Source organism: Theropithecus gelada, chromosome 16, assembly GCF_003255815.1.
Source record: "Theropithecus gelada isolate Dixy chromosome 16, Tgel_1.0, whole genome shotgun sequence".
Taxonomy (NCBI): domain Eukaryota; kingdom Metazoa; phylum Chordata; class Mammalia; order Primates; family Cercopithecidae; genus Theropithecus; species Theropithecus gelada.
Genome location: NC_037684.1, coordinates 42,371,943 through 42,395,896, shown reverse-complemented (window position 1 = coordinate 42,395,896; position 23,954 = coordinate 42,371,943). Strand labels below are relative to the sequence as shown.

Here is a 23,954-nt window from a genome sequence, read left to right as displayed (position 1 = left end):
AGGCAGTATGGCATTGTTCTCCTCTCTTTACTGCTTTCCTTCCTTTTAGGTTTTCCTGGAGCTCGCCAAGGAGCAGGAGCTGGGTGATCTTGAAGATGACTTTAATCCCTCAGTGAAGTGGAAGCTCCTCCCTCAGGAAGAGCCTTAAAGCTCCAAATACCCTATGTCTTTCTTTAATCTTGTGACTCTTTAAAAGATAATATTTTATAGCCTTAATATACCTTATCTCAGAGGTAGTACAAAATGCCTTTGAAACTCATGCAATAATTATCCTCAATAGTATTTCTTACAGTGAGACAACAGGGGATGTCAGTGAGGGCGATGGTAGGGCATAAGGCTAAGCCACACCACACAGCCTTTGTGCCAGCAACCAAATCCCGTGTTTCCTACTGTGTTAAGTTCAAAAATACATTCATTATAGAATTGTCTACATTTCTGAGGATTTCATGGAGAATGCTTAATTTTCTTTCTCTGAACTTCAAAATATTAAATATTTTCTTATTTTTTAATTAAAGTATAAATTAAGACATCCTATTGACTTCAGGGTAAGGGGAGTCAATTGATTACCCAGCAGCACAGTATTTGCTTTTTATAATTCACTTTTTAAATACTTGTTCTTAATTCACTGGTTTTCCTTTTCTGTCATTTTTCAGAGTTTAGATTGTGAGTCCATGTTTTGTCTGTTGTGCCTTTAAAGGAAATTTGAAATCTGTATCCTTCTACTATAAATATACATGCACCCGTATGTTTATTGCAGCACTGTTTACAATAGCAAAGACTGGGAACCAACCCCAAATACCCATCAATGATAGACTGGATAAAGAAAATGTGGCACATATACACCGTGGAATACTATGCAGCCATAGAAAAGGATTACTTCATGTCCTTCACAGGGACATGGATGAAGCTGGAAACCATCATCTTCAGCAAACAAGCAGAGGAACAGAAAACCAAACACTGCATGTTCTCACTCGTAAGTGGGAGTTGAACAATGAGAACACATGGACACAGGGAGGGGAACATCACACATTGGAGCCTGTTGAGGAGTAGGGGGCTAGGGGAGGGATAGGAGGAATACATAATGTAGATGATGGGTTGATGGGTGCAGCAAACCACCATGGCACATGTATGCCTGTGCAACAAACCTGCACATTCTGCACATGTACCCCAGAACTTAAAGTATAATAAAAATAAATACATAAATAAATAATTTCAGTAAGAACCTAAATGATCAAGCTGAACATAATATACACATATATATATATGTTATATACAAGTTTGAAACATATTTCTGTTTTTCTATTTTTTTTTTTATGATGCAAGGGTATACTCTTATGCAAAGAATTAAAACTTCATAGGTCTTAATTTCCCATATCTCTATATATTATGACCCTATCCAACTGGTAACCCTATAAACACCTTAAAATAAACACAATATATGTGTATACTCTTATTTAGGTGAGTTTTTGTTGTTGTTAATACTATTATTATTGCTATCTAATTGAACACTTGAAGGCAGTTGTGTGAAAGACCTTGGCTTTGATTTTAGTTGTTTCTTACATTCTCCTAGTTTTTAAAAATAAAATGCTTCCATCAACCCATGAGAATATTCGTATGAGACCTTGGGCCAAGGGCCCCAGACTTCTTCTTTTTTTTTTTGAGACAGAGTCTCGCTGTCTCCCAGGCTGGAGTGCAGTGGCAGGATTTCGGCTCACTGCAAGCTCCGCCTCCCGGGTTCACGCCATTCTCCTGCCTCAACCTCCCAAGTAGCTGGGACTACAGGCACCTGCCACCATGCCCGGCTAATTTTTTGTATTTTTAATAGAGACGGGGTTTCACCGTGTTAGCCAGGATGGTCTTGATCTCCTGATCTCATGATCTGCTCACCTCGGCCTCCCAAAGTGCTGGGATCACAGGCATGAGCCACCGCGCCCGGCCCAGACTTCTTATTTTTTTTAAAAAGAGACATTAGTACTGATCCTACTGAGTCACTTGATTTTTATAAGTCACAGATGAGTTGATACAAGTCAATACATTGAAAACTGTACTTCACTTTACATATATTAGTAGTAGAGTAAGTGTTTCTTGCAATGAGCCAAATTGCCAAAGACTGTGCCATTATCATTGTATATAAGGCCTGTGCCTTAAATAAGACTTGATTTTATAAAACTGAGTTCATGCATACTAATGACACTCAGACTCAGGGCTTCAGTGAAGCATTTTTCAACAAGAACATGTCAATGTGCTATATGTTGGGAGCTGATGAAGAAATGCTTACATCATTTCAGTATTCTAAGAGTATGTTCCCAAAGCTAAAAAATAGCTAATAATAATCTCAGTGAAAGTGTGTTAAGCAAAGGATTTATATCCAACAGTTCTATAAAAGAAACTGAAACAGTAAACTTGAGCCACATAAAAATTCTACAGCTATAGTAATTTTGGAAGCATAGTATGATACTGGCAATATTATCATTATTTATAAGACTAAGAATACACATTATAATTGGGTTGTGAACATATATTGATTATTTTATGCAATCTTCATAAAAACATTACCAACAAATATTCTTATTTGTATTTGGCGCTGTGAGAGGCAGAATTTCCAAAATGGCCCAGTAAAGATCTGCCTGTCTAATCTCTGGACACTAAGAATATGACACAATATTGCTCCGTTGTCTCTGTTATGTTTCATGACATCTTTGACATTAGGAAAGAAAGATTATCTGTGTGGGGCCTGATGTAATCATCGGATCCCTTAAATGCAGAGAGCTTTCTTAGCATGGTGGCAGAAGGGGAAGTCAGAGAGATCTGAAACATGAAGACTTGTTGCTCTGTGTCTGTTTTTGAAGATGGGAGGGCCATGGGGAAGGAAAGTGGGCATCCTCTACTGTAGTAACTTAAAGAAACAAGCAAAAGAAAAAAAAAATCTGAACTGCCACAGACCACCGTGAGGTATTAAGATATAGAGATTGTTGAGATTTAGGGGTTGGTTACAACAGATAGTCAGCATTACATTGACTAGTATAGTAGTTCATGCCAAGAAAACAATGAAAGCAAAAACCTAGGGTAAGAATTTCTCAAGCATGCAGGGCACTGATGCAATTGCAATTGAACTGTTCCATGCTTCCTATTGCCAATCCTTACCTGGTGCAGATCTCTGCAAGCGTGATCCTTCCTACTGTCTTCCCACGTGTTTATCTGTGTTGACTCTCTGGCTGGTGGATACTTCCTTCATTCTCAGTGTATTCACATTGCATCAACCTGAAAGTGTCTAGCCAAGCAATAGTAACTTGCCTATTACTAGTGCTAAAATAAATTATCTTCTCGTTTTGATTTACTGAGTTATATTCACAGAAATTTCAAAGCAAAAGAGTTGAAATCTTGTGCTAAAATCACTGTCTTGACCGGGTGTGGTGGCTCATACCTGTAATCCCAGCATTTTGGGAGGCCGAGACGGGCAGATCACAAGGTCAAGAGATCGAGACCATCCTGTTCAACATGGTGAAACCCGTCTCTACTACAAATACAAAATTTAGCTGGGTGTGGTGACACACACCTGTAGTCCCAGCTACTCGGGAGGCTGAGGCAGGAGAATCACTTGAACCCGGGAGGCAGAGGTTGCAGTGAGCTGAGATCCCACCACTGCACTCCATCCTGGTGACAGAGTGAGGCTCCATCAAAAAGAAAAAAAAATCACTGTCTTGAAATGAAATTCTTATCGTAAGTTGGTGGAAATATTTTAGTATCTCCTCCAAAACCCTCTTTGGACACAATCAAACACAAGACACAATGCCTTTGGATGAGTTTATCCTTTAACTTAATATAAAAAAACTAGGAAGAAATATCCCCACCTCGATTAAAAGTTATATTGCACAAATGTTTGGAGTATTTGAAATAGAAGGTAAGAATAACTTATTTTGAGGCCTCAATAGATGAAAATATTACAAGGATTATAAAGAAATAATTTTAATGATACTTAGTTTATTCTTATATGAGATGTGAGTTTCTCAACAGTGGCACGATTGACATTTTGTATTGGAAACTTCTTTGTTGGAGTGGTGGTTGGGGAGGCTGTTCTGTGTATTGTAAAATATTTTGCAGCATCCCTGGTCTCTTATCCACCAGATGGCAGTACCACTCCCCCAAGTGTTACAACCCAAAATATTTCCAGAAATTTCTAAAATCTCGCCTAATCCGCTATATTTATATGTTACTTAAACCAACTGCTTGATAATTTTATCTTGAGTAAAAAAAATGAGGAATACAGAACAGTTGATCTCCTTTATTTAGGAATTTTGGTTTCTGTGCTTAGCACAATCAGCCAACCTGCAAAAATTGTCCTTTGAGAACAAATCTAGTAAATTAGCAATACAAATGTTCAGTAATTAATAGAAATGCCTATAGACAATGGAATACATTTTGTTTGAAGTTCATGTCCCTTTGAATTTTTCAAGACGGCACAGGCCTCAGTAAGGTCACATAATAATCTGTGGATTATTTCTGTGAGGGAAAAATAAAGACCTCAACAAACTGTAGCATATACTGAATCAGCAAAACTTCTGACAAAGCAAGTGTGGCAAAGACTGTTGAAAATAAAATGAGGTCTCTCTTTCTGGGGTGGCACTGTAAAAAGCCATTCCTTGAGTTGTCTTGACAGGAAAGGTTAATGTTGAAGCAGATGTGTTAGCTTACAGGGAAAAAAAGATCCTGACTCAGCACTGACTCCTCACATGAACCCTGGGAGTGCACTTAAGCCAGCGCTACAAAATTATCTTAGAATTCTTGGCAGAAAAGGACCTCGAAGGCTGGGTACATGCCTGTAATCCCAGCACTTTGGGATGCTGAGGTGGGAGAATTGCTTAAGGCCAGGAATTTGAGACTAGCCTGGACAATATAGCAAGACCCCATCCCTACCAAAACACACACACACACCCCTTTTTAATTAGCTGAGCACAGTGGCGTGAACCTGTAGTTCCAGCTACACCAGAGGCTGAGGTGGGAGGATGGCTTGAGTTCAGGAGTTTGAGGCTGCAGTGAGCTATGATTGCACCACCACACTCCAGCCTGGGCAATAGGAGAGACTCGGTCTTTTAAAAAATAAAAATAAAGGACCTCAGCGATCCTACTGTAATTTACTTGTTTCACAAATGTAGAACCTGACAGATTTTATTACTTGCTCTTACAGAATAGAGAGACATTTATCTCAAGTCACAGTAAACTTTTGCAGACTTATTTTTGGGAAATGCAGTATAGAATATAAACTCAGTTTTAATATCTCTGTTTACATATAATAAAATATAAGACTGTAACTAGAGGCTGGATAATGGCTTACAGTTCTTCCCTCACTAATAGATGCACAGTAAATCATAATGAGTTTGACCAAGAGAAGAGTCTCTTTTATGATTGGCTTAGTTTGAATTTTTACTCTTCCCTGTCTAGTTTCATGCTTTCCTAGAACCACACTGCCCAGTCCTTCATTTAGGATCCTTAATGCTGAACAAATTTTAAGGTGGAGCCCATTGACTGACAGTGTTGAGTCCAGGAAGCAATGAGCTGAAAATGGTGGAAAAGACTGTCCTATTAAAAAAAAAGAAGAAAAGAAAAGAAAAAAAAAGGGTGGAAAATTTAAGCAAAAATGTTTCTATCAGATAATGTGGATTTCATATTGTCCTTTTTATCATTTATCTCCTGCTAAACTCATGTGTTATTCTAACACTTTGTTTAAGTAGCTCAGTTTGCTAAATATTTGGTCATTACCTCACTATTTTCAAATTCTGTCCTGGTAATTACGTCATTCATTTTAGATAATCAAAAGATAACTTACAATTTCAAGGCCCATCCATACTTTGACCTGCCTTCCAACCCTAACTAACTTCATCTCCTTTCTTTATCACTTAAACTATACTTTCAAGGCCACATTTTACCTTCCACCAAACCCATCCTAAATTCCCAAAGCCGAGTCTTGCAGTTTTCCACTTTTCCAGTCATGGAGCTGAGCATTGTTGGAAAAAATCATTTATCATGCTTGCATCTATCATGCAATAGATAGGACAGTATGTATACATATTTAATTTGCATCTGTCAATATCCTGCAGGATTAATGTCATTGGGGATTCAGGACACATGAAATTGTATAGGTAATGTTGTTTTGGCTTCGCAAAAATAAACTCTACATTCTTTAAAAATGTACCATGTTAAACATTTTTATCAACTAGGATTCTGATTAAATTTTCCTCCTATTATTCAAGTTGAAAATCTTTCTCAACACCCTAGAGAGTAGGTATTCTACATTGCTAATCAGAAGATTGATATTCTTTTTTTTTTTTTTTTTTTTTGAGACGGAGTCTGGCTGTGTCTCCCAGACTGGAGCAGTGGCGCGATCTTGGCTCACTGCAAGCTCCGCCTCCCAGGTTCACGCCATTCTCCTGCCTCAGTCTCCCAAGTAGCTGGGACTACAGGCACCCGCCACCACGCCCGGCTAATTTTTTTTTTTTTTTTTTTTTTTGTATTTTTAGTAGAGATGGAGTTTCACCATGTTATCCAGGATGGTCTCAATCTCCTGACCTTGTGATCCACCCACCTTGGCCTCCCAAAGTGCTGGGATTACAGGCGTGAGCCACCACGCCCGGCCGAAGATTGATATTCTTAAAGCTCAACTGAACATGTGTTAGGTTTATGAACACTAAGTAATAAAACAAAGGAACTATGACTTTAAAATATGTTTCCAAAACAAGTCTAGACCACAGCAGGATTCTAGGCATACACCTGGAGTTTCATGTGCTGCAGACCAAACCAGCTATTCCCTCCTACTCCTACTCCATTACCACAAACTAAGAAACAATCTTCTCAAAGACAGTAATTAGAACTGATTATGCACCTCCCACTAAAAAAAAGCAAGCAGGCCGGGCGCGATGGCTCACGCCTGTAGTCCCAGCACTTTGGGAGGATGAGGCAGGTGGATCACAAAGTCAGGAGATCAAGACCATCCTGGCTAACACAGTGAAACCCTGTCTCTACTGAAAATATGAAAAATTAGCTGGGCGTGGTGGCGGGCACCTGTAGTCCCAGTCACTCGTGAGGCTGAGGTTGGAGAATTGCTTGAACCTGGGAGGTGGAGGTTGCAGTGAGCCAATATTGTGCCACTGCACTCCAGCCTGGGTGACAGAGTGAGACTTCGTCTCAAAAAAAGAAAAAATGAAAGAAAGCAAACCCTTTCTAATTAACCACATCAAGTTTCTGTCTACTGAAATCATCATTAAAAGTCTAAGACTCCCAGATTATCCATCAGCACTAGAGATCTTATCTTCATGTAGTCTTCTCATCCTTAGATCTTTGTCTTCCACTTTGTTCAATCCCACCCATCTGACAACCACAGACAGCTGAGCCTTAGCTAATAATTCAACTTCATTTGGAAGGTGTAAGCCTAGGGCAGTCAGCTTAAGAAAAAGGCGGAGAAGGTAAGGAAAGACATGAAACAGATTTTATGTGTGCTGCTTGGCTGGCTACTACTCCATCATGAGCTGAGAAAAAAGCAAGCCGGTTGCTAAGCCAGTATGTCCACTCACTTCATAGGATTTCTCTGGAATGGCTGCAAGTGGGTACTTGCAGGTGTAGTCCATGGAAGAAAGAAAGAAAAGTAAATTTATCTTCCAAGCAATATCCTATTTCTATTTTCCTGTTGTATAAGGTTTAGCCCACAGGGTATTAGTTTTCATGCTTTTTAAAGATTTCCCCCTTGGGAAAATGGATCCCATACCTGATTGTGTGTTGTTAAGTCACAAATTGATGGCCAGCCCTTATCAATACCGCTTGGCAGGCGGAGAATGGAGGCCACTAGACCCAGGGCTACCCCTAGGATTACAGTCCTTTTGGAGAGCTCTGCAAGAGCACCAGCAAAGGGGGATATGGCAGTACTGGCTGGCAGGTGGGTGGTGGTTTTCTAAAGAAGGAGGTGGGGCTGGGCGCGGTGGCTCCCGTCTGTAATCTCAGCACTTTGAGAGGTCGAGGAGGGTAGATCACCTGAGGTCAGGAGTTTGAGACCAACACAGTGAAACCCCATCTCTACAAAAAATACAAAAATCAGCCAGGTTTGGTGGCAGGCATCTGTAGTCCCAGCTACTCAGGAGGCTGAGACGGGAGAATTGCTTGAACCCAGGAAGTGAAGGTTGCAGTGAGCCAAGATCATGCCACAGAACTCCAGCCTGGGCAACGAGTGAGACTCTGTCTAAAAAAAAAAAAAAATTTTAAAAGGAGGTGGGAGGGGACATCACTATCTTATATAAATTGAAATGATTATAAGGGAATACTATGAGTAAATGTTTGCCAACAGATCAGATAACTAAGGTAAAACAGATAAATTCATATAAACTCACAAACTGGCAAAACTGACTCAAGTCGAATAGAAAACTTGAACAGACCTATAACATAAAGAGATTAAATTAGTAATTTTAAAACTTCCTAAAGAAAACAAGTTCGTGCCCAGCTGACTTTACTGGTAAATTCAAAGATATAGTTAAATAAGAATTAATACCAATTCTTCTCAAACTCTTCCAAAAAATACAAGAAAAGTAATACTTCCCAACTTCCCAACTCATTTTATAAAGCTAGTATTACTCTGATAACAAAACCATACAAAGATATCACGAGAAAAAGAAAACGACAGATCAATATCTTTCATGAGTATAGATGCAAAAATCCTCAACAAAATACTAGCAAAAATAATTCAGCAACATACAAAAAAGATCATACACAATGGCCAAGTGGGATCCATCTCATAAATGTCAGTGGTTTAATATCCAAAAAATCAATCAATATAATACATCGCATTAATAAAATAAATATCAGACAAAATCAGATGCATTAACAAACAATCCCATCAAAAAGTGGGCCAAGGAGGTGAATAGACAATTCTCAGAAGAAGATATACAAATGGCCAACAAACATATGAAAAAAAGCTCAACATCACTAATGATTAGGGAAATGAAAATCAAAACCACAATGTGATACCACCTTACTCCTGCAAGAATGACCGTAATAGTAATAATAATAAAAATAGATGTTGATGTGGATGTGGTAAAAAGGGAACACTTCTACGCTACTGGTGGGAATATAAACTAGTACAACCACTATGGAAAATAGTGTGGATATTTCTTAAAGAACTAAAAATAGAATTAGCATTTGATCTACCAATCCCACTGCTGGGTATCTACTCAGAGGAAAAGAAGTCATTACATGAAAAAGATACCCATTCACGCATGTTTATAGCAGCACAATTCACAATTGCAAAAATGTGGAACCAGCCCAAATGTTCATCAGTCGACAAGTGGAAAAAGAAACTGTGGCATATATTCCATCATATGACTGGCTACTCATCAGCCATAGAAATGAATGAATTAATGGCATTCACAGCAATCTGGATGGGACTGGAGACTATTATTCTAAGTGAAGTAACTCAGGAATGGGAAACCCACCCTCGAATGTTCTCACTCCTAGGTAGGAGCTAAGCTATGAGGATACAAAGGCATAACAATGATACAATGGACTTTGGGGACTCAGGGGGAAAAGGTGGGAAGGGGGCGAAGAATGAAAACTACAAATTGGGTTCACTGTATACTGCTCAGCTGATGGGTGTATCAAAATCTCACAAATCACCACTAAAGAACTTACTCATCTAACTAAATACCTCCTGTTCCCCCAAAAACCTTTGGAAATAAAAAAAAAGTTAAAAATAAAATAAGTATCAAAACTACAGTCACTTCAATTGAAACAGAAAAACATTTGACAAAATTCAACATTCTTTGATAAGAACAACAGCAATGTAGGAACAGAAGGGAATTTTTCCAACCTAATAAAGGAAACCTTTGGAAAATCTATATCTAAAAACATGCTGATCAAAGGATGAATGTTTTCCTCTAGATCAAGAACAATAAAGGGATGTCTGCTATCCACTTCTATTCAACATTGCACTCAATATTTTAGCTAGGTGGTTAGTTAAGGAAATGAAATAAAAAGCATCCACTTCAATAAAACATCTAAATAACACTTCCCCAGAGAAGTTGTACAAATGGTCAATAAGCATATAAAAAGATGCCCAATATCACTGGACATTAGGAAAATGCAAATCAAAACCACAATGTGAGACCACTTCACAGCTACTAAGATAGTTATCAAAAAGACAGAAAATAACAATTGTTGGTGAGAATGTGGAGAAATTAGAATAGTCCTGTATTGCTGGTAGGAATGTAAAATGGTACCACCACTTTGGCAAAGTTTGGCAGGTCCTCAGGATGTTCAACATAAGGTTACCATATGACAGCAATCCCCCACCTAGGTATATACCCAAGAAAGATAAAAACATATGCCCACACAAACTTGTGTGTGAATGTTCGTATAGTATCATCATTCATAGTAGCCGAAAAGTAGAAAAACCCCACAGCCTGTCAACTGATAAGAGATTAAACAAAATGTGGTACATCCATACAATCAAATATTATTTAATGATGTAAAGGAATGAAGCAGAGGTACATACTCTAACATAGATGAACCCTGAAAACATTACACTAAATGAAAAAGCCAGCAACAAAAGGCCATATATTTTATAACTCTATTTATATGAAATATCCAGAATAAACAAATTATTAGAGATGGAAAACAGATTCTCTTTGTAGGATAGTTCTTTATAACACGATGAAAGTCAGTGATATAGTTGGCTGTGACCTCACCCAAATCTCATCTTGAATTATAGTTCCCACAATTCCCACATGTTGTGGGAGGGTCCTGGTTGGAGGTAATTGAATCATGGGGATGGATCCTTCCCATCCTATTCTTGTGATAGTGAGTAAGTCTCATGAGATCTGATGATTTTATAAGAGGAAATTTTCCTGCACAAGCTCTCTTCTCTTGTCTGCCACCATGTGAGACATGGCTTTCAACTTCCGCCATGATTTTGAGCCCCCCCCACCCGCCAACCCACTCGACACTGTGAGTCCATTAAACCTCTTTCTTTTGTAAATTGACAAGTCTCAGGTATGTCTTTATCAGCAGCATGGGAACAAACTAGTACAGTCAGTCAACCAAGTACAGCTGACGCCTCTCTGACACAGGACCTGGCTTGTAGTCACTAAAAAAGGAATTTTTCCCAAGAGCGATCATGTAAATTTGATATTCAACAGGCCAAGGATCACAATCTCTCTGGAAAGCAGAGTTTGTAGGTCACTTTCTTCAGATGTCCCAAAAGTAAGTTCTTTTTTCTGTTTTGTTTCTATTATGCAATTATAAATGATTCCGTATACAAGTGCCAAACATCTCTAGAGAAATTATTTTTAAAACAACGAATTAATGTTTCTGAATAATGGCTGATATAGTCTACAAGAAAAAAAAAACTTGGTTAGGAATTAATTTTTGATTTTTTAAACTATTATATCATGTTAAGACAAAAAATGTGAATATGTGAAGAAGTTGGAGATTTTATGGGTTTATTATGAAGAACTTAGTAAATCTTTTTGATGCATTTGATGTGTGGCTATGAATGTGGCTGCATTTACAAGTCTGAGTTACAAATGTACACACACACATATATATGTGATTTTATTGCACAGCAATTCACAGGCATTTTATATATACTTTCTATTGCTTTGAGACTTTTCCACCAATAATATTTAGAGAAGGGTTTTTATCGTCTCTGTTTTTTGCTCTCAGCCTTACATTTTTAAAACATAGAAGTTTTTCTGTATCTTTTACTCTATGGGTGCAATGTATTGAATGAGATTGAGAAATATGTACTTTTTCATTACAACCGTATTATTTCAAATATAAATCCTTTGCTGTTTAGAATCATTTCTAGTAAGCAGTTTTCTGCACTCATGGTGAACAGCAAAGCGTTTTCTTCTGACATGAAGATCAGCATGACGGGAGAATAATCAGAAACTTTACAGTTAGAATTAAACACGACATGCATAATAACTAGTCCATTTTATCATTTTTTATTCAGATATGAGCTACAGAGATTACATGAATCAGGGAATAAAAGGAAATGTAAACAGGAGGGGTAGTTTAATGGACTTTTTATACTTCAGGGCTGATTTACAACGGTAAGCCGAACCACTGGGAGTCAGACTCAGTTATCCAGGACATTGGGCAGTGGTTGACTCCACAGTTAGGAGATCACCTTCTTGGCCAGTTCACCCTCCTGTCCAGCCCTGCACAATCTCTTTAAGTGTCTACACACCCAGGACCAATCCTTGGGGATCTTGGACACCCTGACCTAATGCTTTTATTCTTGGGCTAACTTCTTCCCTCCAAATGTTGTTCATGGGCTTTCTGACCTCTTTTTTATTTTTTATTTTTTGTATTTATTTATTTATTTTGAGATGGAGTCTCACTCTGTCACCCAGGCTGGAGTTCAGTGGCGTGATCTTGGCTCACTGCAACCTCCACCTTTCGGGTTCAAGCAATTCTCCTGCCTCAGCCTCCTGAATAGCTGGGATTATAGGTGTGCACCACCACACCCAGCTAATTTTTGTATTTTTAGTAGAGACAAAGTTTCACCATGTTGGTCAGGCTGGTCTCGAATTCCTGACCTCAGGTGATCCACCCACCTCTGCCTCCCAAAGTGCTGGGCTGACCTCTTTACTTGGCCTGCTTGACCTAGATTTGCCTCTCAACCTCATTAAACAGCTAGGTGTAGATTCTTCCTCTGGCAATACTCTCTGAGACTGCCTTGGCTGATGTGCTTCCTGTTGTAACTGCCCCCTAAATAACCTTACCTGAGCTTTGACTCTAGAAATTAGCACTGCCTTGAGGGTCATCCTGCCTCATGAATGGGATAAGCGCTTCAGGCAGGGGCACGTCCACTCCTTACCTCTATGCAATATTCCATGATGACTGTGTAGACCATTCTTGGCCAACATGATGTAAAAGGAGGAGGCCACTTCCCTCAAATATCAGGACTTAAGACTCAACTGACATAGGCCATGACAGAGATGCTGACTTCATGCCCAAAACTTCTGATTCATTTATGCAAGCCTTGCCCCAACCTGCTTCCCAGAACACCGATGTTCCTTCTAAAATCCTTTTTCTTTGTAATTCATATGAACAGTCTATTTTCTTCAGCAATTAAAACCTTTCATGAACACTTAAGTTGTACAGTTTTCAGGAGAGGCTCAGCAAATCAAAGCTGTATGGGATTTGTCTGAGCTATGAAAAGATCCAATATTCAACTCCACACTGAAACGTTTCCTTCTGGGAATAGTATAAAATGTTAAACTGTAAAGTTTTTGCTGCAACAAAATGTATATATAAATCCCTCCCTTGTGATGGTGAATTTTATATGTCAACTTATCTGAGCTATGGTGCCCAGCTACTCAGCTGAACAGTAGTCTAAATGTTGCTGTGAAGGCATTTTTTAGATGGGATTAACATTTTATCCAGCAGACTTTGAGTAAAGCAGATTTCCATCTGCAATGTGGGTGCTTCGTTCAATCGGTTGAAGACCCTAAGAACACAGACTGAGGTTTCCTAAAGAATATGAAATTCTTCCTAAGACTGCAACCTAGAAACCTTGCTGCCCTGTGGACTATCAACTCTTACCTGAATTTCCAGCCTGCCAGCAAATTCTACAGATGTAGGATTTGCAGCCCCTACAATCATGTGAGCCAATTCTTTAATGTAAATCTGTCTCATTCTCTCTCTTTCATATCTATAGCTCTATTTGCTATCTCTATCCTCCTAAGATCCTAAGGCAATAAACAGCACTGATGGGGAAGACTGTGCAGGAGGATATATATCCTAGTGTGGCTCATGTTCCATATTACCTGCATCCTCAGCCTTGCTATGAACTAAGACTTCAAAACAGGAAATATCATTTCTCTCCACCCCAGTTTTTCCCATCTAAGCACACTCACTCCATTTTTATTTTGTATGCCTGCCCTACTAATTGTAATCACTTTATAATCCAGGCCATTTTGATTCTCCCAGATGATCAATGACAGGAAGCTGAAGAAGACAGGCCATGGGTTTTTAGTCTATCTAAAGCCTATTCAAATCCCAGTTCAGAGGGAGACTCTTTCCCCCACCTCATCCAGACATGCTATGGTCTTTCCATGGTAACTGTGAAATCAGTTTATATATCTAATCACCTCATATCTGGTTATCTACTCTTATGTGTTATGAACAGAGAAGGTGGAACTACATTTCTATTCCACAATAAGAAGGAGGTTGCAATTGGAAATTCTATACTCAATATTGCTGCAATTTCTTTCTGGATACATCAGCTAGACATAGTTTCACACGTGCACAAGGAGTCAATATTATTCTTGGTATAATCTTTACATTGTCACAAAGCACGGAAACATTGAGGTTGAAAATACTGTTCTATTTCAATAGTGTAATGTTTTTAAAGAAAAAAATGGGAGGGTTAAGTTTTTCTTTTTCTTTTCTTTTCTTTTTTTTTTTTTTGAGACAGAGTTTCACTCTTGTTGCCCAGGCTGGAGTGCAATGGTGCAATCTCAGCTCACTGCAACCTCTGCTTCCTGGGTTCAAGAGATTCTTCAGCCTAAACCTCCCGGAATTAAGTTTTTCTTATAGGAAAAAAGGAATTTGATTGTCTCCTCACATCAAATTAGTGTAAATGAAATGACTCCTGTAATAATAAACAAACTACCCCTTAATTGTGCTAGATACATCAATTTCTAAAGGCTTTTATTTATTGATGTAATGAAATGGTTAAATATTATAGAAAATCTAAGTGGGAATACTAATGTGTCAAAATATGTTTATGTCTATGTGTACTCAATGATTAGCTGCCAGTTATAAGTGTGAATATGCAGTATTTAGTTTTCTGTTTTTGTGTTAATTCACTTAGCATAGTGGCCTCCAGCTGCATCCATGTAGATGCAAAGGACATGATTTCATTCATTTTTATGACTGTGTAGTATTCCATGGTGTATATATATATCAAGTTTTCTTCATCCAAACCACTGTTGATGGACACCTAGGTTGATTCCAAGTCTTTGCCATTGTGAATGGCACTGCCATAAGCATACAAGTGCATGTGTCATTTTTGTAAAATGATTCCTTTTCCTTTGGGTATATACCTAGTAAAGACATTGCTGGGTTGAATGGTTATTCTGTTATTCTTTTTTTAAGTTATTTAAGAAATCTCCAAACTGCTTTTCACAGTGGCTGCACTAATTTACATTCCCACCAACAGTGTAGAAGCACTCCCTTTTCTCTGCAGCCTAGCCAGCATCTATTATTTATTGACTTTTTAATAATAGCCATTTGACTGGTGTGAGATGGTATCTGTATTAGTCTGTTCTCAAGACATACCTGAGACTGGGTAATTAATAAAGGAAAGAGGTTTAATTGACTCACAGTTCCACATGGCTGGGGAGGCCTCACCATCATGGCAGGAGACAAATGAGGAGCAAAGTCACAGCTTACATGGTGGCAAGCAAGAGAGCATGTGCAGGGGAAGTCCCCTTTATAAAACTATCAGATCTTGTAAGACTTATTCACTACCATGAGAAGAGCATGGGAAAGACCTGCTCCTCATGACTCAGTTGCCTCCCACTGGGTCCCTCCCATGACACATGGAAATTATGGGAGCTACAATTCAAGATGAAATTTGGGTGGGGACAAAATCAAACCATATAATTCTACCCCTGGCCCCTTCTAAATACCATATCCTTACATTTCAAAACCAGTCATTCCTTCCCAACAGTACCCCAAAGTCTTTATACACACACACACACACACACACACACACACACGTATATATGTCAATGTATATTTATGAGTCAGTATATATAATATATATGGATATATATATTATACATATACATATACATATCCAGCCATTGAATGTGTTGCCATTAGAATCTAAAGAGACATCACAGATGCTGACCTTTCTTCCTATTGGTTGGGGCTGCAAGATATAGTAATTTGTCTTTCACTTTGAAGGAGGTAGGCAAAGCACCCCTAGCCACTGGATCCATAAAAGCTTTGCTGAAGTGAAAACCTCCAGAATCTTCACAGGGTTTAACTCTCACTTTCTAAAACATGTGTCCTACCAAAACCTCCAGCGTACTAGTCTTCTCTTGCTCATCTTGTCTAATCAGCATGATGCCATCAATGTGTCCATATGATGTTCTGTGGATGTCTACATGGTCCAGACTTCTTAAGACTGTATTATAACAAAAGCTAGGGGGTCAATAGAGCACTGAGGGAAAACCATAAAGAAATAATATTACCCAACTTATCTGATTGTGCACTGTTTTTGGTGTTCTTTTCTAATCAGTATAGAAAAGAATGCATCTAACTAATCACTAGCTAAAAATCATGTACCTGCTCTAGGAATAGATACCATGTCTGACAAAGCAACTCCAACTAAGACCACTAGTTGTTTGAGCTTGAGATAGTCTAGGCATTCTCTAGTATCTTTCTGGCTTCTGCAAGGATCAGGCTGGCAAATTAAGGTGCACTAGGCACCACTACCTTTCATCTTTATGTCAATAATGGTGGCATTGGTCTCTGCGTTCCTTCTCCCCATGTGGAATACTGTTCTTGATTAAGTGTCATGGTTGGGGATAAAGTTGGGAGAATTGTCAAAGGTGCCCACTTTCCCTTCTGCATTATGATAGTTTTCACCCTACAGGCCAAGGACTCAGCATGGAAGTTATTCTAACTACCAGATATGTCAACTCTAACAGCACATTTGGTGATAGACAAATGACCACTGTGTATGTCCATAAGTCCAGTGAGACCATGCAGAGCTGCTTGTTAACCAAGACTCCATTTATGACCTTGGCTCTATATTCTCAATCTAGCTGTAGGGCCTTAGTGAAATTTTGGGTTTCCTGTTACCAATGTCCACTCTGACTCTATGCCCAACAACTCTTGACATGTCTGGGGATTTTTTTTTCTTCAGTGTATAATCACCCAAGTAAAAGGCTGTAGGTCCCTTTGAGGGAGGACTAGGAAGTATAATCATCACAGTATACACTTGTCAAGATGTTGTAAGATCTTTTCTTCTAGGGGTCTGACTAGTTTTTCAATCAATAGGTTCTATATCTGAAAAGTAGCTTAGGACTAGGAGCTGAGCAAGAGATCATGACTTTTTATTGGGGTGATGGAGACCATATTGAGCCTCTTACTCCTCTATTTCTTCCCCTTCTGGTTGTAGTTACTGAGCAGCACCTTTGTTGACCTCCTTCCTATTTTGTCTGTATATAATAGTAAGGTTTACATATTTTACTTAAAATGAAGAAACATTAATTCTGGGTAGACCATGTCAAGGTAAGTATGTCTTTTGCAATCCTGAGGGTGATCACTGAAATAACTATACAAATAGATATAGTTAAGAAACATAATAGATAAGTTGAAATGCAATACTAAAAAATAATTTCAAATAACCAACAAGAAAGCAGAAAATGGGAAATAGGATAATTAAAACCTGAGAGAAAAGAGAGCAAATAACAAAATGGCAGACCTGAATTTAAAAAATCAATAGCTACATAAAATGAAAATAATTTAAACACACCCATTACAAGACATGCATTGTCAAATTGGATTTTATAAACCAAACATATGAGTCTATTATATGCTGTCTACAAGAAACTCACTTGAAATACAATTTAGAGCTGGGTATAGTGGCATGTATCTGTAGTTTCAGCTACTCCGGAGTCTGAGATGGGAAGCTCACTTGAGCCCAGGAGTTCAAGTCCAGCCTTGGCAACATAGCAAGACAGTCATCTTAAAAAAAAAAAAAAAAAAAATATATATATATATATATATATAAAACACACATGTGCACACACACACACATGTATAATATGAATATGATGTTTGGCAGGGCCAACAGAATTGAGATCATAACTGCCACTCTGAAAGCATATTGTGTGTGTGTGTGTGTGTGTGTGTGTAGATAAAAATAAAAGGATGAAAACAAAATACCATGAAAACAATAATCACAGGAAAGTAAGAATGGCTATATTATTAATATCAAACAAAGTAGACTTTAGAACACAAAAGTTACTAAAGATAAAGGTTAACATTACATAATGATAAAAGGGTCAATTCACCAAGGAGACATAACAATTCCAAATGTTGCAAAATACATCAGGGAAAACACGATAGTTTTAAAGGGAGAAATTTAAAAGTCCCTAATTTTTGTTAAAATCTTCAACATTCCTCTCTTAGTAATCAACAGAGCTAGGAGACAGAAAATTAGGAAAAATATAGAAAAAAACTGAACAATATCACCAATCAACTAAATATAATAGATATTATATAATATTCCACTCAATACCAAAAAAATATAACTTTTCAAGTGCCTGTGGAATATTTGCTAAGATAGATCATATCCTGGGTCATCAAAATAAGCCTTAACAAATTTGACATACAAAATATTTTTTCTGAGTATAATTAAACTAGAAATCAATAAGCAAAGATAAGAAAATCCTCAGACACTTGGAAATTAAGCACATTTCTGCTTAATCTATGGGTCAAATAAATTGGAAAACAATCTGAACTGAGTGAAAATGAAGCTGGGAAACAGAGGAATGAAAATTTTGATTATCTAGGTAAAGCTGTCAATTAAGCAGACTAGAGCTCTGGGTAAAGAGAAGAGCTTTTCTCTGATTAAGCTGTTTACTTTCTCGTGGCTTAAAGACAGCACTTTAAATTTTGATATTAGCCACAACCATCTTGGACATAAAAAAGAAATTGCTCCCTATAATATGATATAGCCAGGCAACCCAGTATAAATGCCACTGCTCTGCAGGAACTGGCCGAATATCAATGAGAAGACAAACAGTCCAAGCACGATCACGTGAATGCGATGTTTGGCAGGGCCAACAGAATTGAGATCATAACCTCCACTCTGAAAGCAGTCTTCACAGAAACTTTTCACAGAAGTCAAACATTTAAAGCAAATTCTAGATACGTGGTAGAGACAAGGAGAAAATATGAATAATTTTCTTCTAAACAAGGAGATCAGTGGATAAAACATACCTCTAGATTCCTTGCTTCAATTTTCCCAGAAGTAAGTTCATTGTATTTTTTTCTGTTTTGTTTTGTATTTTGTTTTTGTGTGTGTGTTTGTTTCAGAGGCTTTGTCTTTTCTTATTCTTATGACAAAATTATAAATAAAGCTTTATAAACTGAATGAAAATCATCTATGGAGAAATTATTTTGAAAAATACTGGGCTATTTTGAAGATTTTATATCTGGTAATTAATATTAGATAGATAAAAATATTGAGTTAGAATGTTTTTTAAAAATTATGCAACCATTATGTTGTTTTAAACATAACTGAGTGTAGAAATAAGTTTAAATTGGCTATAAAAATTTTGTGAACATCTTACAGTTTTAGGAATTGGGTTGGAAGACTGAGCTGTTTTTGAAGTTAAAGTTATCTATCTTGATTGCACAATAATTTAGGGCCTTTTGGATAAGTGTTCTTCTGATTTTGAGACTGTTTACCAAGAGCACTTACAGAAATATTTGTATTGTTCCTATCTCTCACTCGGACTATAAGAATTTTAGAAACATAAGATTCTTTCTAGGATCTTTTACTCATTGGTTACAGTGAGTTGAATCAGAATGTGAAACATGTAGCTTCTCTTTATCACAATGTTATTTAAAATGTACATTGTTTTGGTAAAAAGAATTTTCATGCTCCTAGCGTGAATATATTTTGTTCTGAATTTTACAATAATATAAAAGGATAAAAATGAGTCATTACAATTTGAGACTATTTGCCATATGTATAATAAAGAATTCATGTTTTTGCTAGTCTTTATATAAACTGCAGAACATATAAAAATTGGAAAGAAACAAAGTAGGCAATAATAATTTACAATGGAAGATATAAGGGATTGGAGTCAGACTGGAGTTTGCATGCTACCTAAGACTGTGGCTGATTCCATAGTGAGGAGATCATCTTCTTGGCCAGTTCATGGTCCTGTGCATCCTTAGCACAGCTCTCCTAAAAGTATCCATTCTGAATTTTCTGCACCTTAATCTAGGCTGCTTTACTCTTGGAACTGTCCTTCCCTCTTCTCTTTCCATGGACTTTCTGACCTCTTAACTTAGTCTGCTTCTACTTAGGCTTCCCTTCAGCCTCATTACATGGCCATGTGTAGGTTCTTCTTCTAGCAGTGTTCTCTGAGACTGCCATGGCTAATGTGCCTTCTGTTGCAACTGACCCCTGGACACCTTACTTGAGCTTTGGCTCTAGGAAGTAGCACCACCCTGTTTGTGTGATCCTGTCCCATAAATGGGATGATGGCTTCAGTTGGGGCTCATTCACTTCTCATCACTATGGAGGAGTTCATAGAAACCGCATGGCCAACATGGCATGCATATGGAGGGGGGTCACTTGCTTCGGGAGTCAGGACTTATGAGCCAAATGATGGTCTTCAGGGTGGAGCTGCTGGCTTTGTGCTCAAAAGTCTGTACCCATTCTTCCAAGTCATGTCCTTCACATGCTTCCCAGAAAACTGATGATGGTACCTCCCAGAATCTCTTTACTTTCTATAATTCAGCTTAGGTACCCTGTTTTCTCCCACAGCAAAGACCATTTGAGAGTACTCTAGTGCTACAGTTTTCAGAAGTGGCTTAGCAAATTGTATTTGTGTAGCAGTGGTTGAGTGAAGTTATGGAAAGATGTGGTGTTCTTATTATGCACTGAATCTTTTTCTGGGAAGTATTTTATGTGCCTGCTGCAATAAAATGTATATATAAATTCCCCTACAAAATCACCCCCCATGTACAGACCTACTCACAAACACTCACATCATGTTTGTTGCTCAAGACTGAACATGCTGAGACTGTGATGTGCTACTCCTACCAGGAGGGTAGAGGGTAGTCTGCTGCCATACTTCTCTCTAGCTACTGATGCAATTATCTATAGAAGTATAATGCTGCTCTCTGTGGGCAATTTTAGGTAAAATCCATGGGATATTTTCACAGTGAGCTAGCCTATGGAGAGGACAAAAGTTTCTGGGTTCTTAAAGCAGCTGCAGCCAATCCAACCCCTGTACAGGAGGAATTTCTACATTCCACCTCGTGCACAAGCCCAGATATATCACAGCCTCTCTACAGAAATGCATAATTCATTGGCAAATTTAATTGTCATTTGATGGTAAAAAATGAATCTACTTTGTATGTCCTTTAAATTGAAAATTGAATCACATTTCTACACAATAATAACCAGGATAATTAGGTTGGAATTCAGCAGAGTATTAAAATATCTAGAAGACATTTGTTTGTAGGAAGAGAACAGAGATAATAAATACTTTTGAGTTTTCATAAAATGAGTTATAGTTCCTTAGAAAAGTATTTAAGAGTAACCATAAAAGACATATAACCACCTTTTATATCTCTGGGACAGGAGAAGAAATGGAGAAGGGGAGGAAAACATTTTCAATTCAATAGAAGGTAAAGATGTAGACAAAACTAGAAGCAAAGGAAAAGTAGGTTTAACATGAGAATAAGATACAATGAGAGATCATCCAAGACAAAAATTCATACATGATTTAATGCATCTCTTAAAATACAGTTATCTATCAGTTTAGATTTCTAAACATAATGCATTGATGAGTTTTTTTTATACATTAACCAAATATTTTTAAAAAGTGCAAAAGGTTAACAAAGAGATAGAAACAGATACATTAGGCAAATATTAACCTATAGAAACCTAGTGTCTCCACGTTATTATCAGAAATAGAAGCAATCTACTACTGAAACATAAAAAAGCAATGTTTTATGCACCTAGCCACCTAGCCTTTAAATGCACATGCTGAAAACTAACAGATATAATAACAAATTGCCAAACCTATTATTAGAGTGGAAATTTTTAATTGAACTCTATTATGAAATGATTGATCTAGTAAATATAACATTAGAAAGGATGCTGAAGATCTGAAGAACACAATGAAAAAGATTGAATAGATATGTACAAAACACTTCACCTAAACAGTAAGTTACAGGTTAGGTGCACGTGGAACACTTTCAAATATTAAAATATGCTGCACCACCAAGGAAGTCTTAAGGAATTTTAAAGAAGCAGTATCTTACTGAGAAGTCATTTCTCTGATCACAATATAATTGTTAGAAATCAAAAACAAAAAGTCACTAAAAACAAACAAACTTCAATATAGTGGATGCTAAAGAGGCAATCCTAAGTAACATATGTATTGTCTATTGTCACATTTATGTTACACAGCAAAAAGGAAACAAACCCAAACAATAACAAGCAGCAATAAGCATTTGTAGCTGCGGTGTGTGCAGTGGCTGCTAAGAGACTGCTGATCTTGGACAGGCTTGATCGTATCTCTGGGAGGGGACTGGCTAGCATTCTCAACTGGATGACTAAGAGGACTCAGCATGGTTTCATTCTGCAGTAGGCTAGGCCAGGTCTGCTCTCACAGCAATGGAAGAAACACAAAAAAGCAAGCAGATACACTCAAGGTCTCAGGAGGCTGAGGTTCAGAACTTGTGCGTCATCACACCTCCCTTCTTCTCTTGGCCCAAGTACTGGCCTGCCTTGATGATAAAAACTCCAAAATTACCAGACAAAGGGTGGACACAGGCACAGGTGGATAATTGGGTCACTGATGCAATCAATCACCGAACTCCAGAATCCATTTTCTCAGCCACTCTGCTAACATTAGTTCACTATTTCAGCCAAGAAGCCAAAGGAAAAAGCAGCAAAACAAACCCCAAAAAGAGTATACATAAAATCATAAAAGGTAAGAAGATAAATTTAAAAATTAGAAAACAAACTAAATAATCAAAATGATGAAACAGTAACACTTCTGTTTTGTTTAAAAGGCCATTAATAAATTCAAAATTCTAGCAAGACTAATGAACAGAAATAAAAAAAGTTTAAAAATAGAAGAAAAAAATACATCCATATGTAATAGGTTTTCAAAAGTATTTTTAGTTATAGATATTTTAAATTCATGCTAATAAATCTAAATATAGTTTGAAGCCAGGTAGCACGATGCCTCCAGCTTTGTTCCTTTTGCGTAGGATGGTTTTGGCTACGTGGGCTCTTTTCTGGTTCCATATAAAATTTAAAGTAGTTGTTTTCTATCCTGCAAAGAAAGTCAGTGGTAGCCTGATGGGAATAGCATTGAATTTATAAATTACTTTGGGCAATATGGTCATTTTCATGATATTGATTCTTCCTATCCATGAGCATGGAATGTTTTTCCACTTGTTTGTGTCCTTTCTTATTTCCTTGAGCAGTGGTTTGTAGTTCTCCTTGAAGAGGTCCTTCATGTCCCTTGTAAGTTGTATTCCTAAGTATTTTACTCTCTTTGTAGCAGCTGTGAATGGGAGTTCATTCATGATTTGGCTCTCTGCTTATCTATTGTTGGACATAGGAATGCTTGTGACTTTTGCACATTGATTTTGTATCCTGAGACTTTGCTGAAGTTGTTTACCAGCTTAAGGAGTTTTGGGGCTGAGATGATGGGGTTTTCTAAATATAGAATCATGTCATCAGCAAAGAGTGACAATTTGATTTCCTCTCTTCCTATTTGAATACCCTTTATTTCTTTCTCTTGCCTGATTGCACTGGCCAGAACTTGCAATACTATGTTGAATAGGAGTGGTGAGAGAGGGCATCCTTGTCTTGTGCCAGTTTTCAAAGCGAATGCTTCCAGCTTTTACCCATTCAGTATGATATTGGTTATGGCTTTGTAGTAAAAAGTTCTTGTCATTTTGAGATATGTTCCATCAATGCCGAGTTTATTGAGAGTTTTTAACATGAAGGGATGTTGAATTTTATGGTGGCGGGCACCTGTAATCCCTGCTACTCAGGAGGCTGAGGCAGGAGAATCGCTTGAACCTAGGAGGCAGAGGTTGCAGTAAGCCAAGATGGTGCCACTGCACTCTAGCCTGGGCCACACATTGAGACTTCATCTCAAATAAATAAATAAATA

At 37.7% G+C, this 23,954-nt stretch overlaps 2 protein-coding genes across 3 annotated transcripts in view; both read left to right on the top strand.

The window, feature by feature from the left end:
• ABCA9 (ATP binding cassette subfamily A member 9) overlaps positions 1–1,222 on the top strand; it is a 77,678-nt gene extending 76,456 nt beyond the window's left edge. Inside the window, exon 39 of the mRNA XM_025362786.1 lies at positions 50–1,222. Within this exon, the coding sequence (XP_025218571.1) occupies positions 50–148 (99 nt within the window). The 3' untranslated portion in view covers positions 149–1,222. The remainder of the gene's footprint in view (positions 1–49) is intronic.
• Positions 1,223–18,868: 17,646 nt separating this feature from the next.
• ABCA8 (ATP binding cassette subfamily A member 8) overlaps positions 18,869–23,954 on the top strand; it is a 79,108-nt gene continuing 74,022 nt past the window's right edge. For both annotated transcript variants that reach the window (XM_025362789.1, XM_025362788.1), the window contains exon 1: positions 18,869–19,042. The gene's annotated coding sequence lies outside the window, so the exon portion shown is untranslated. The remainder of the gene's footprint in view (positions 19,043–23,954) is intronic.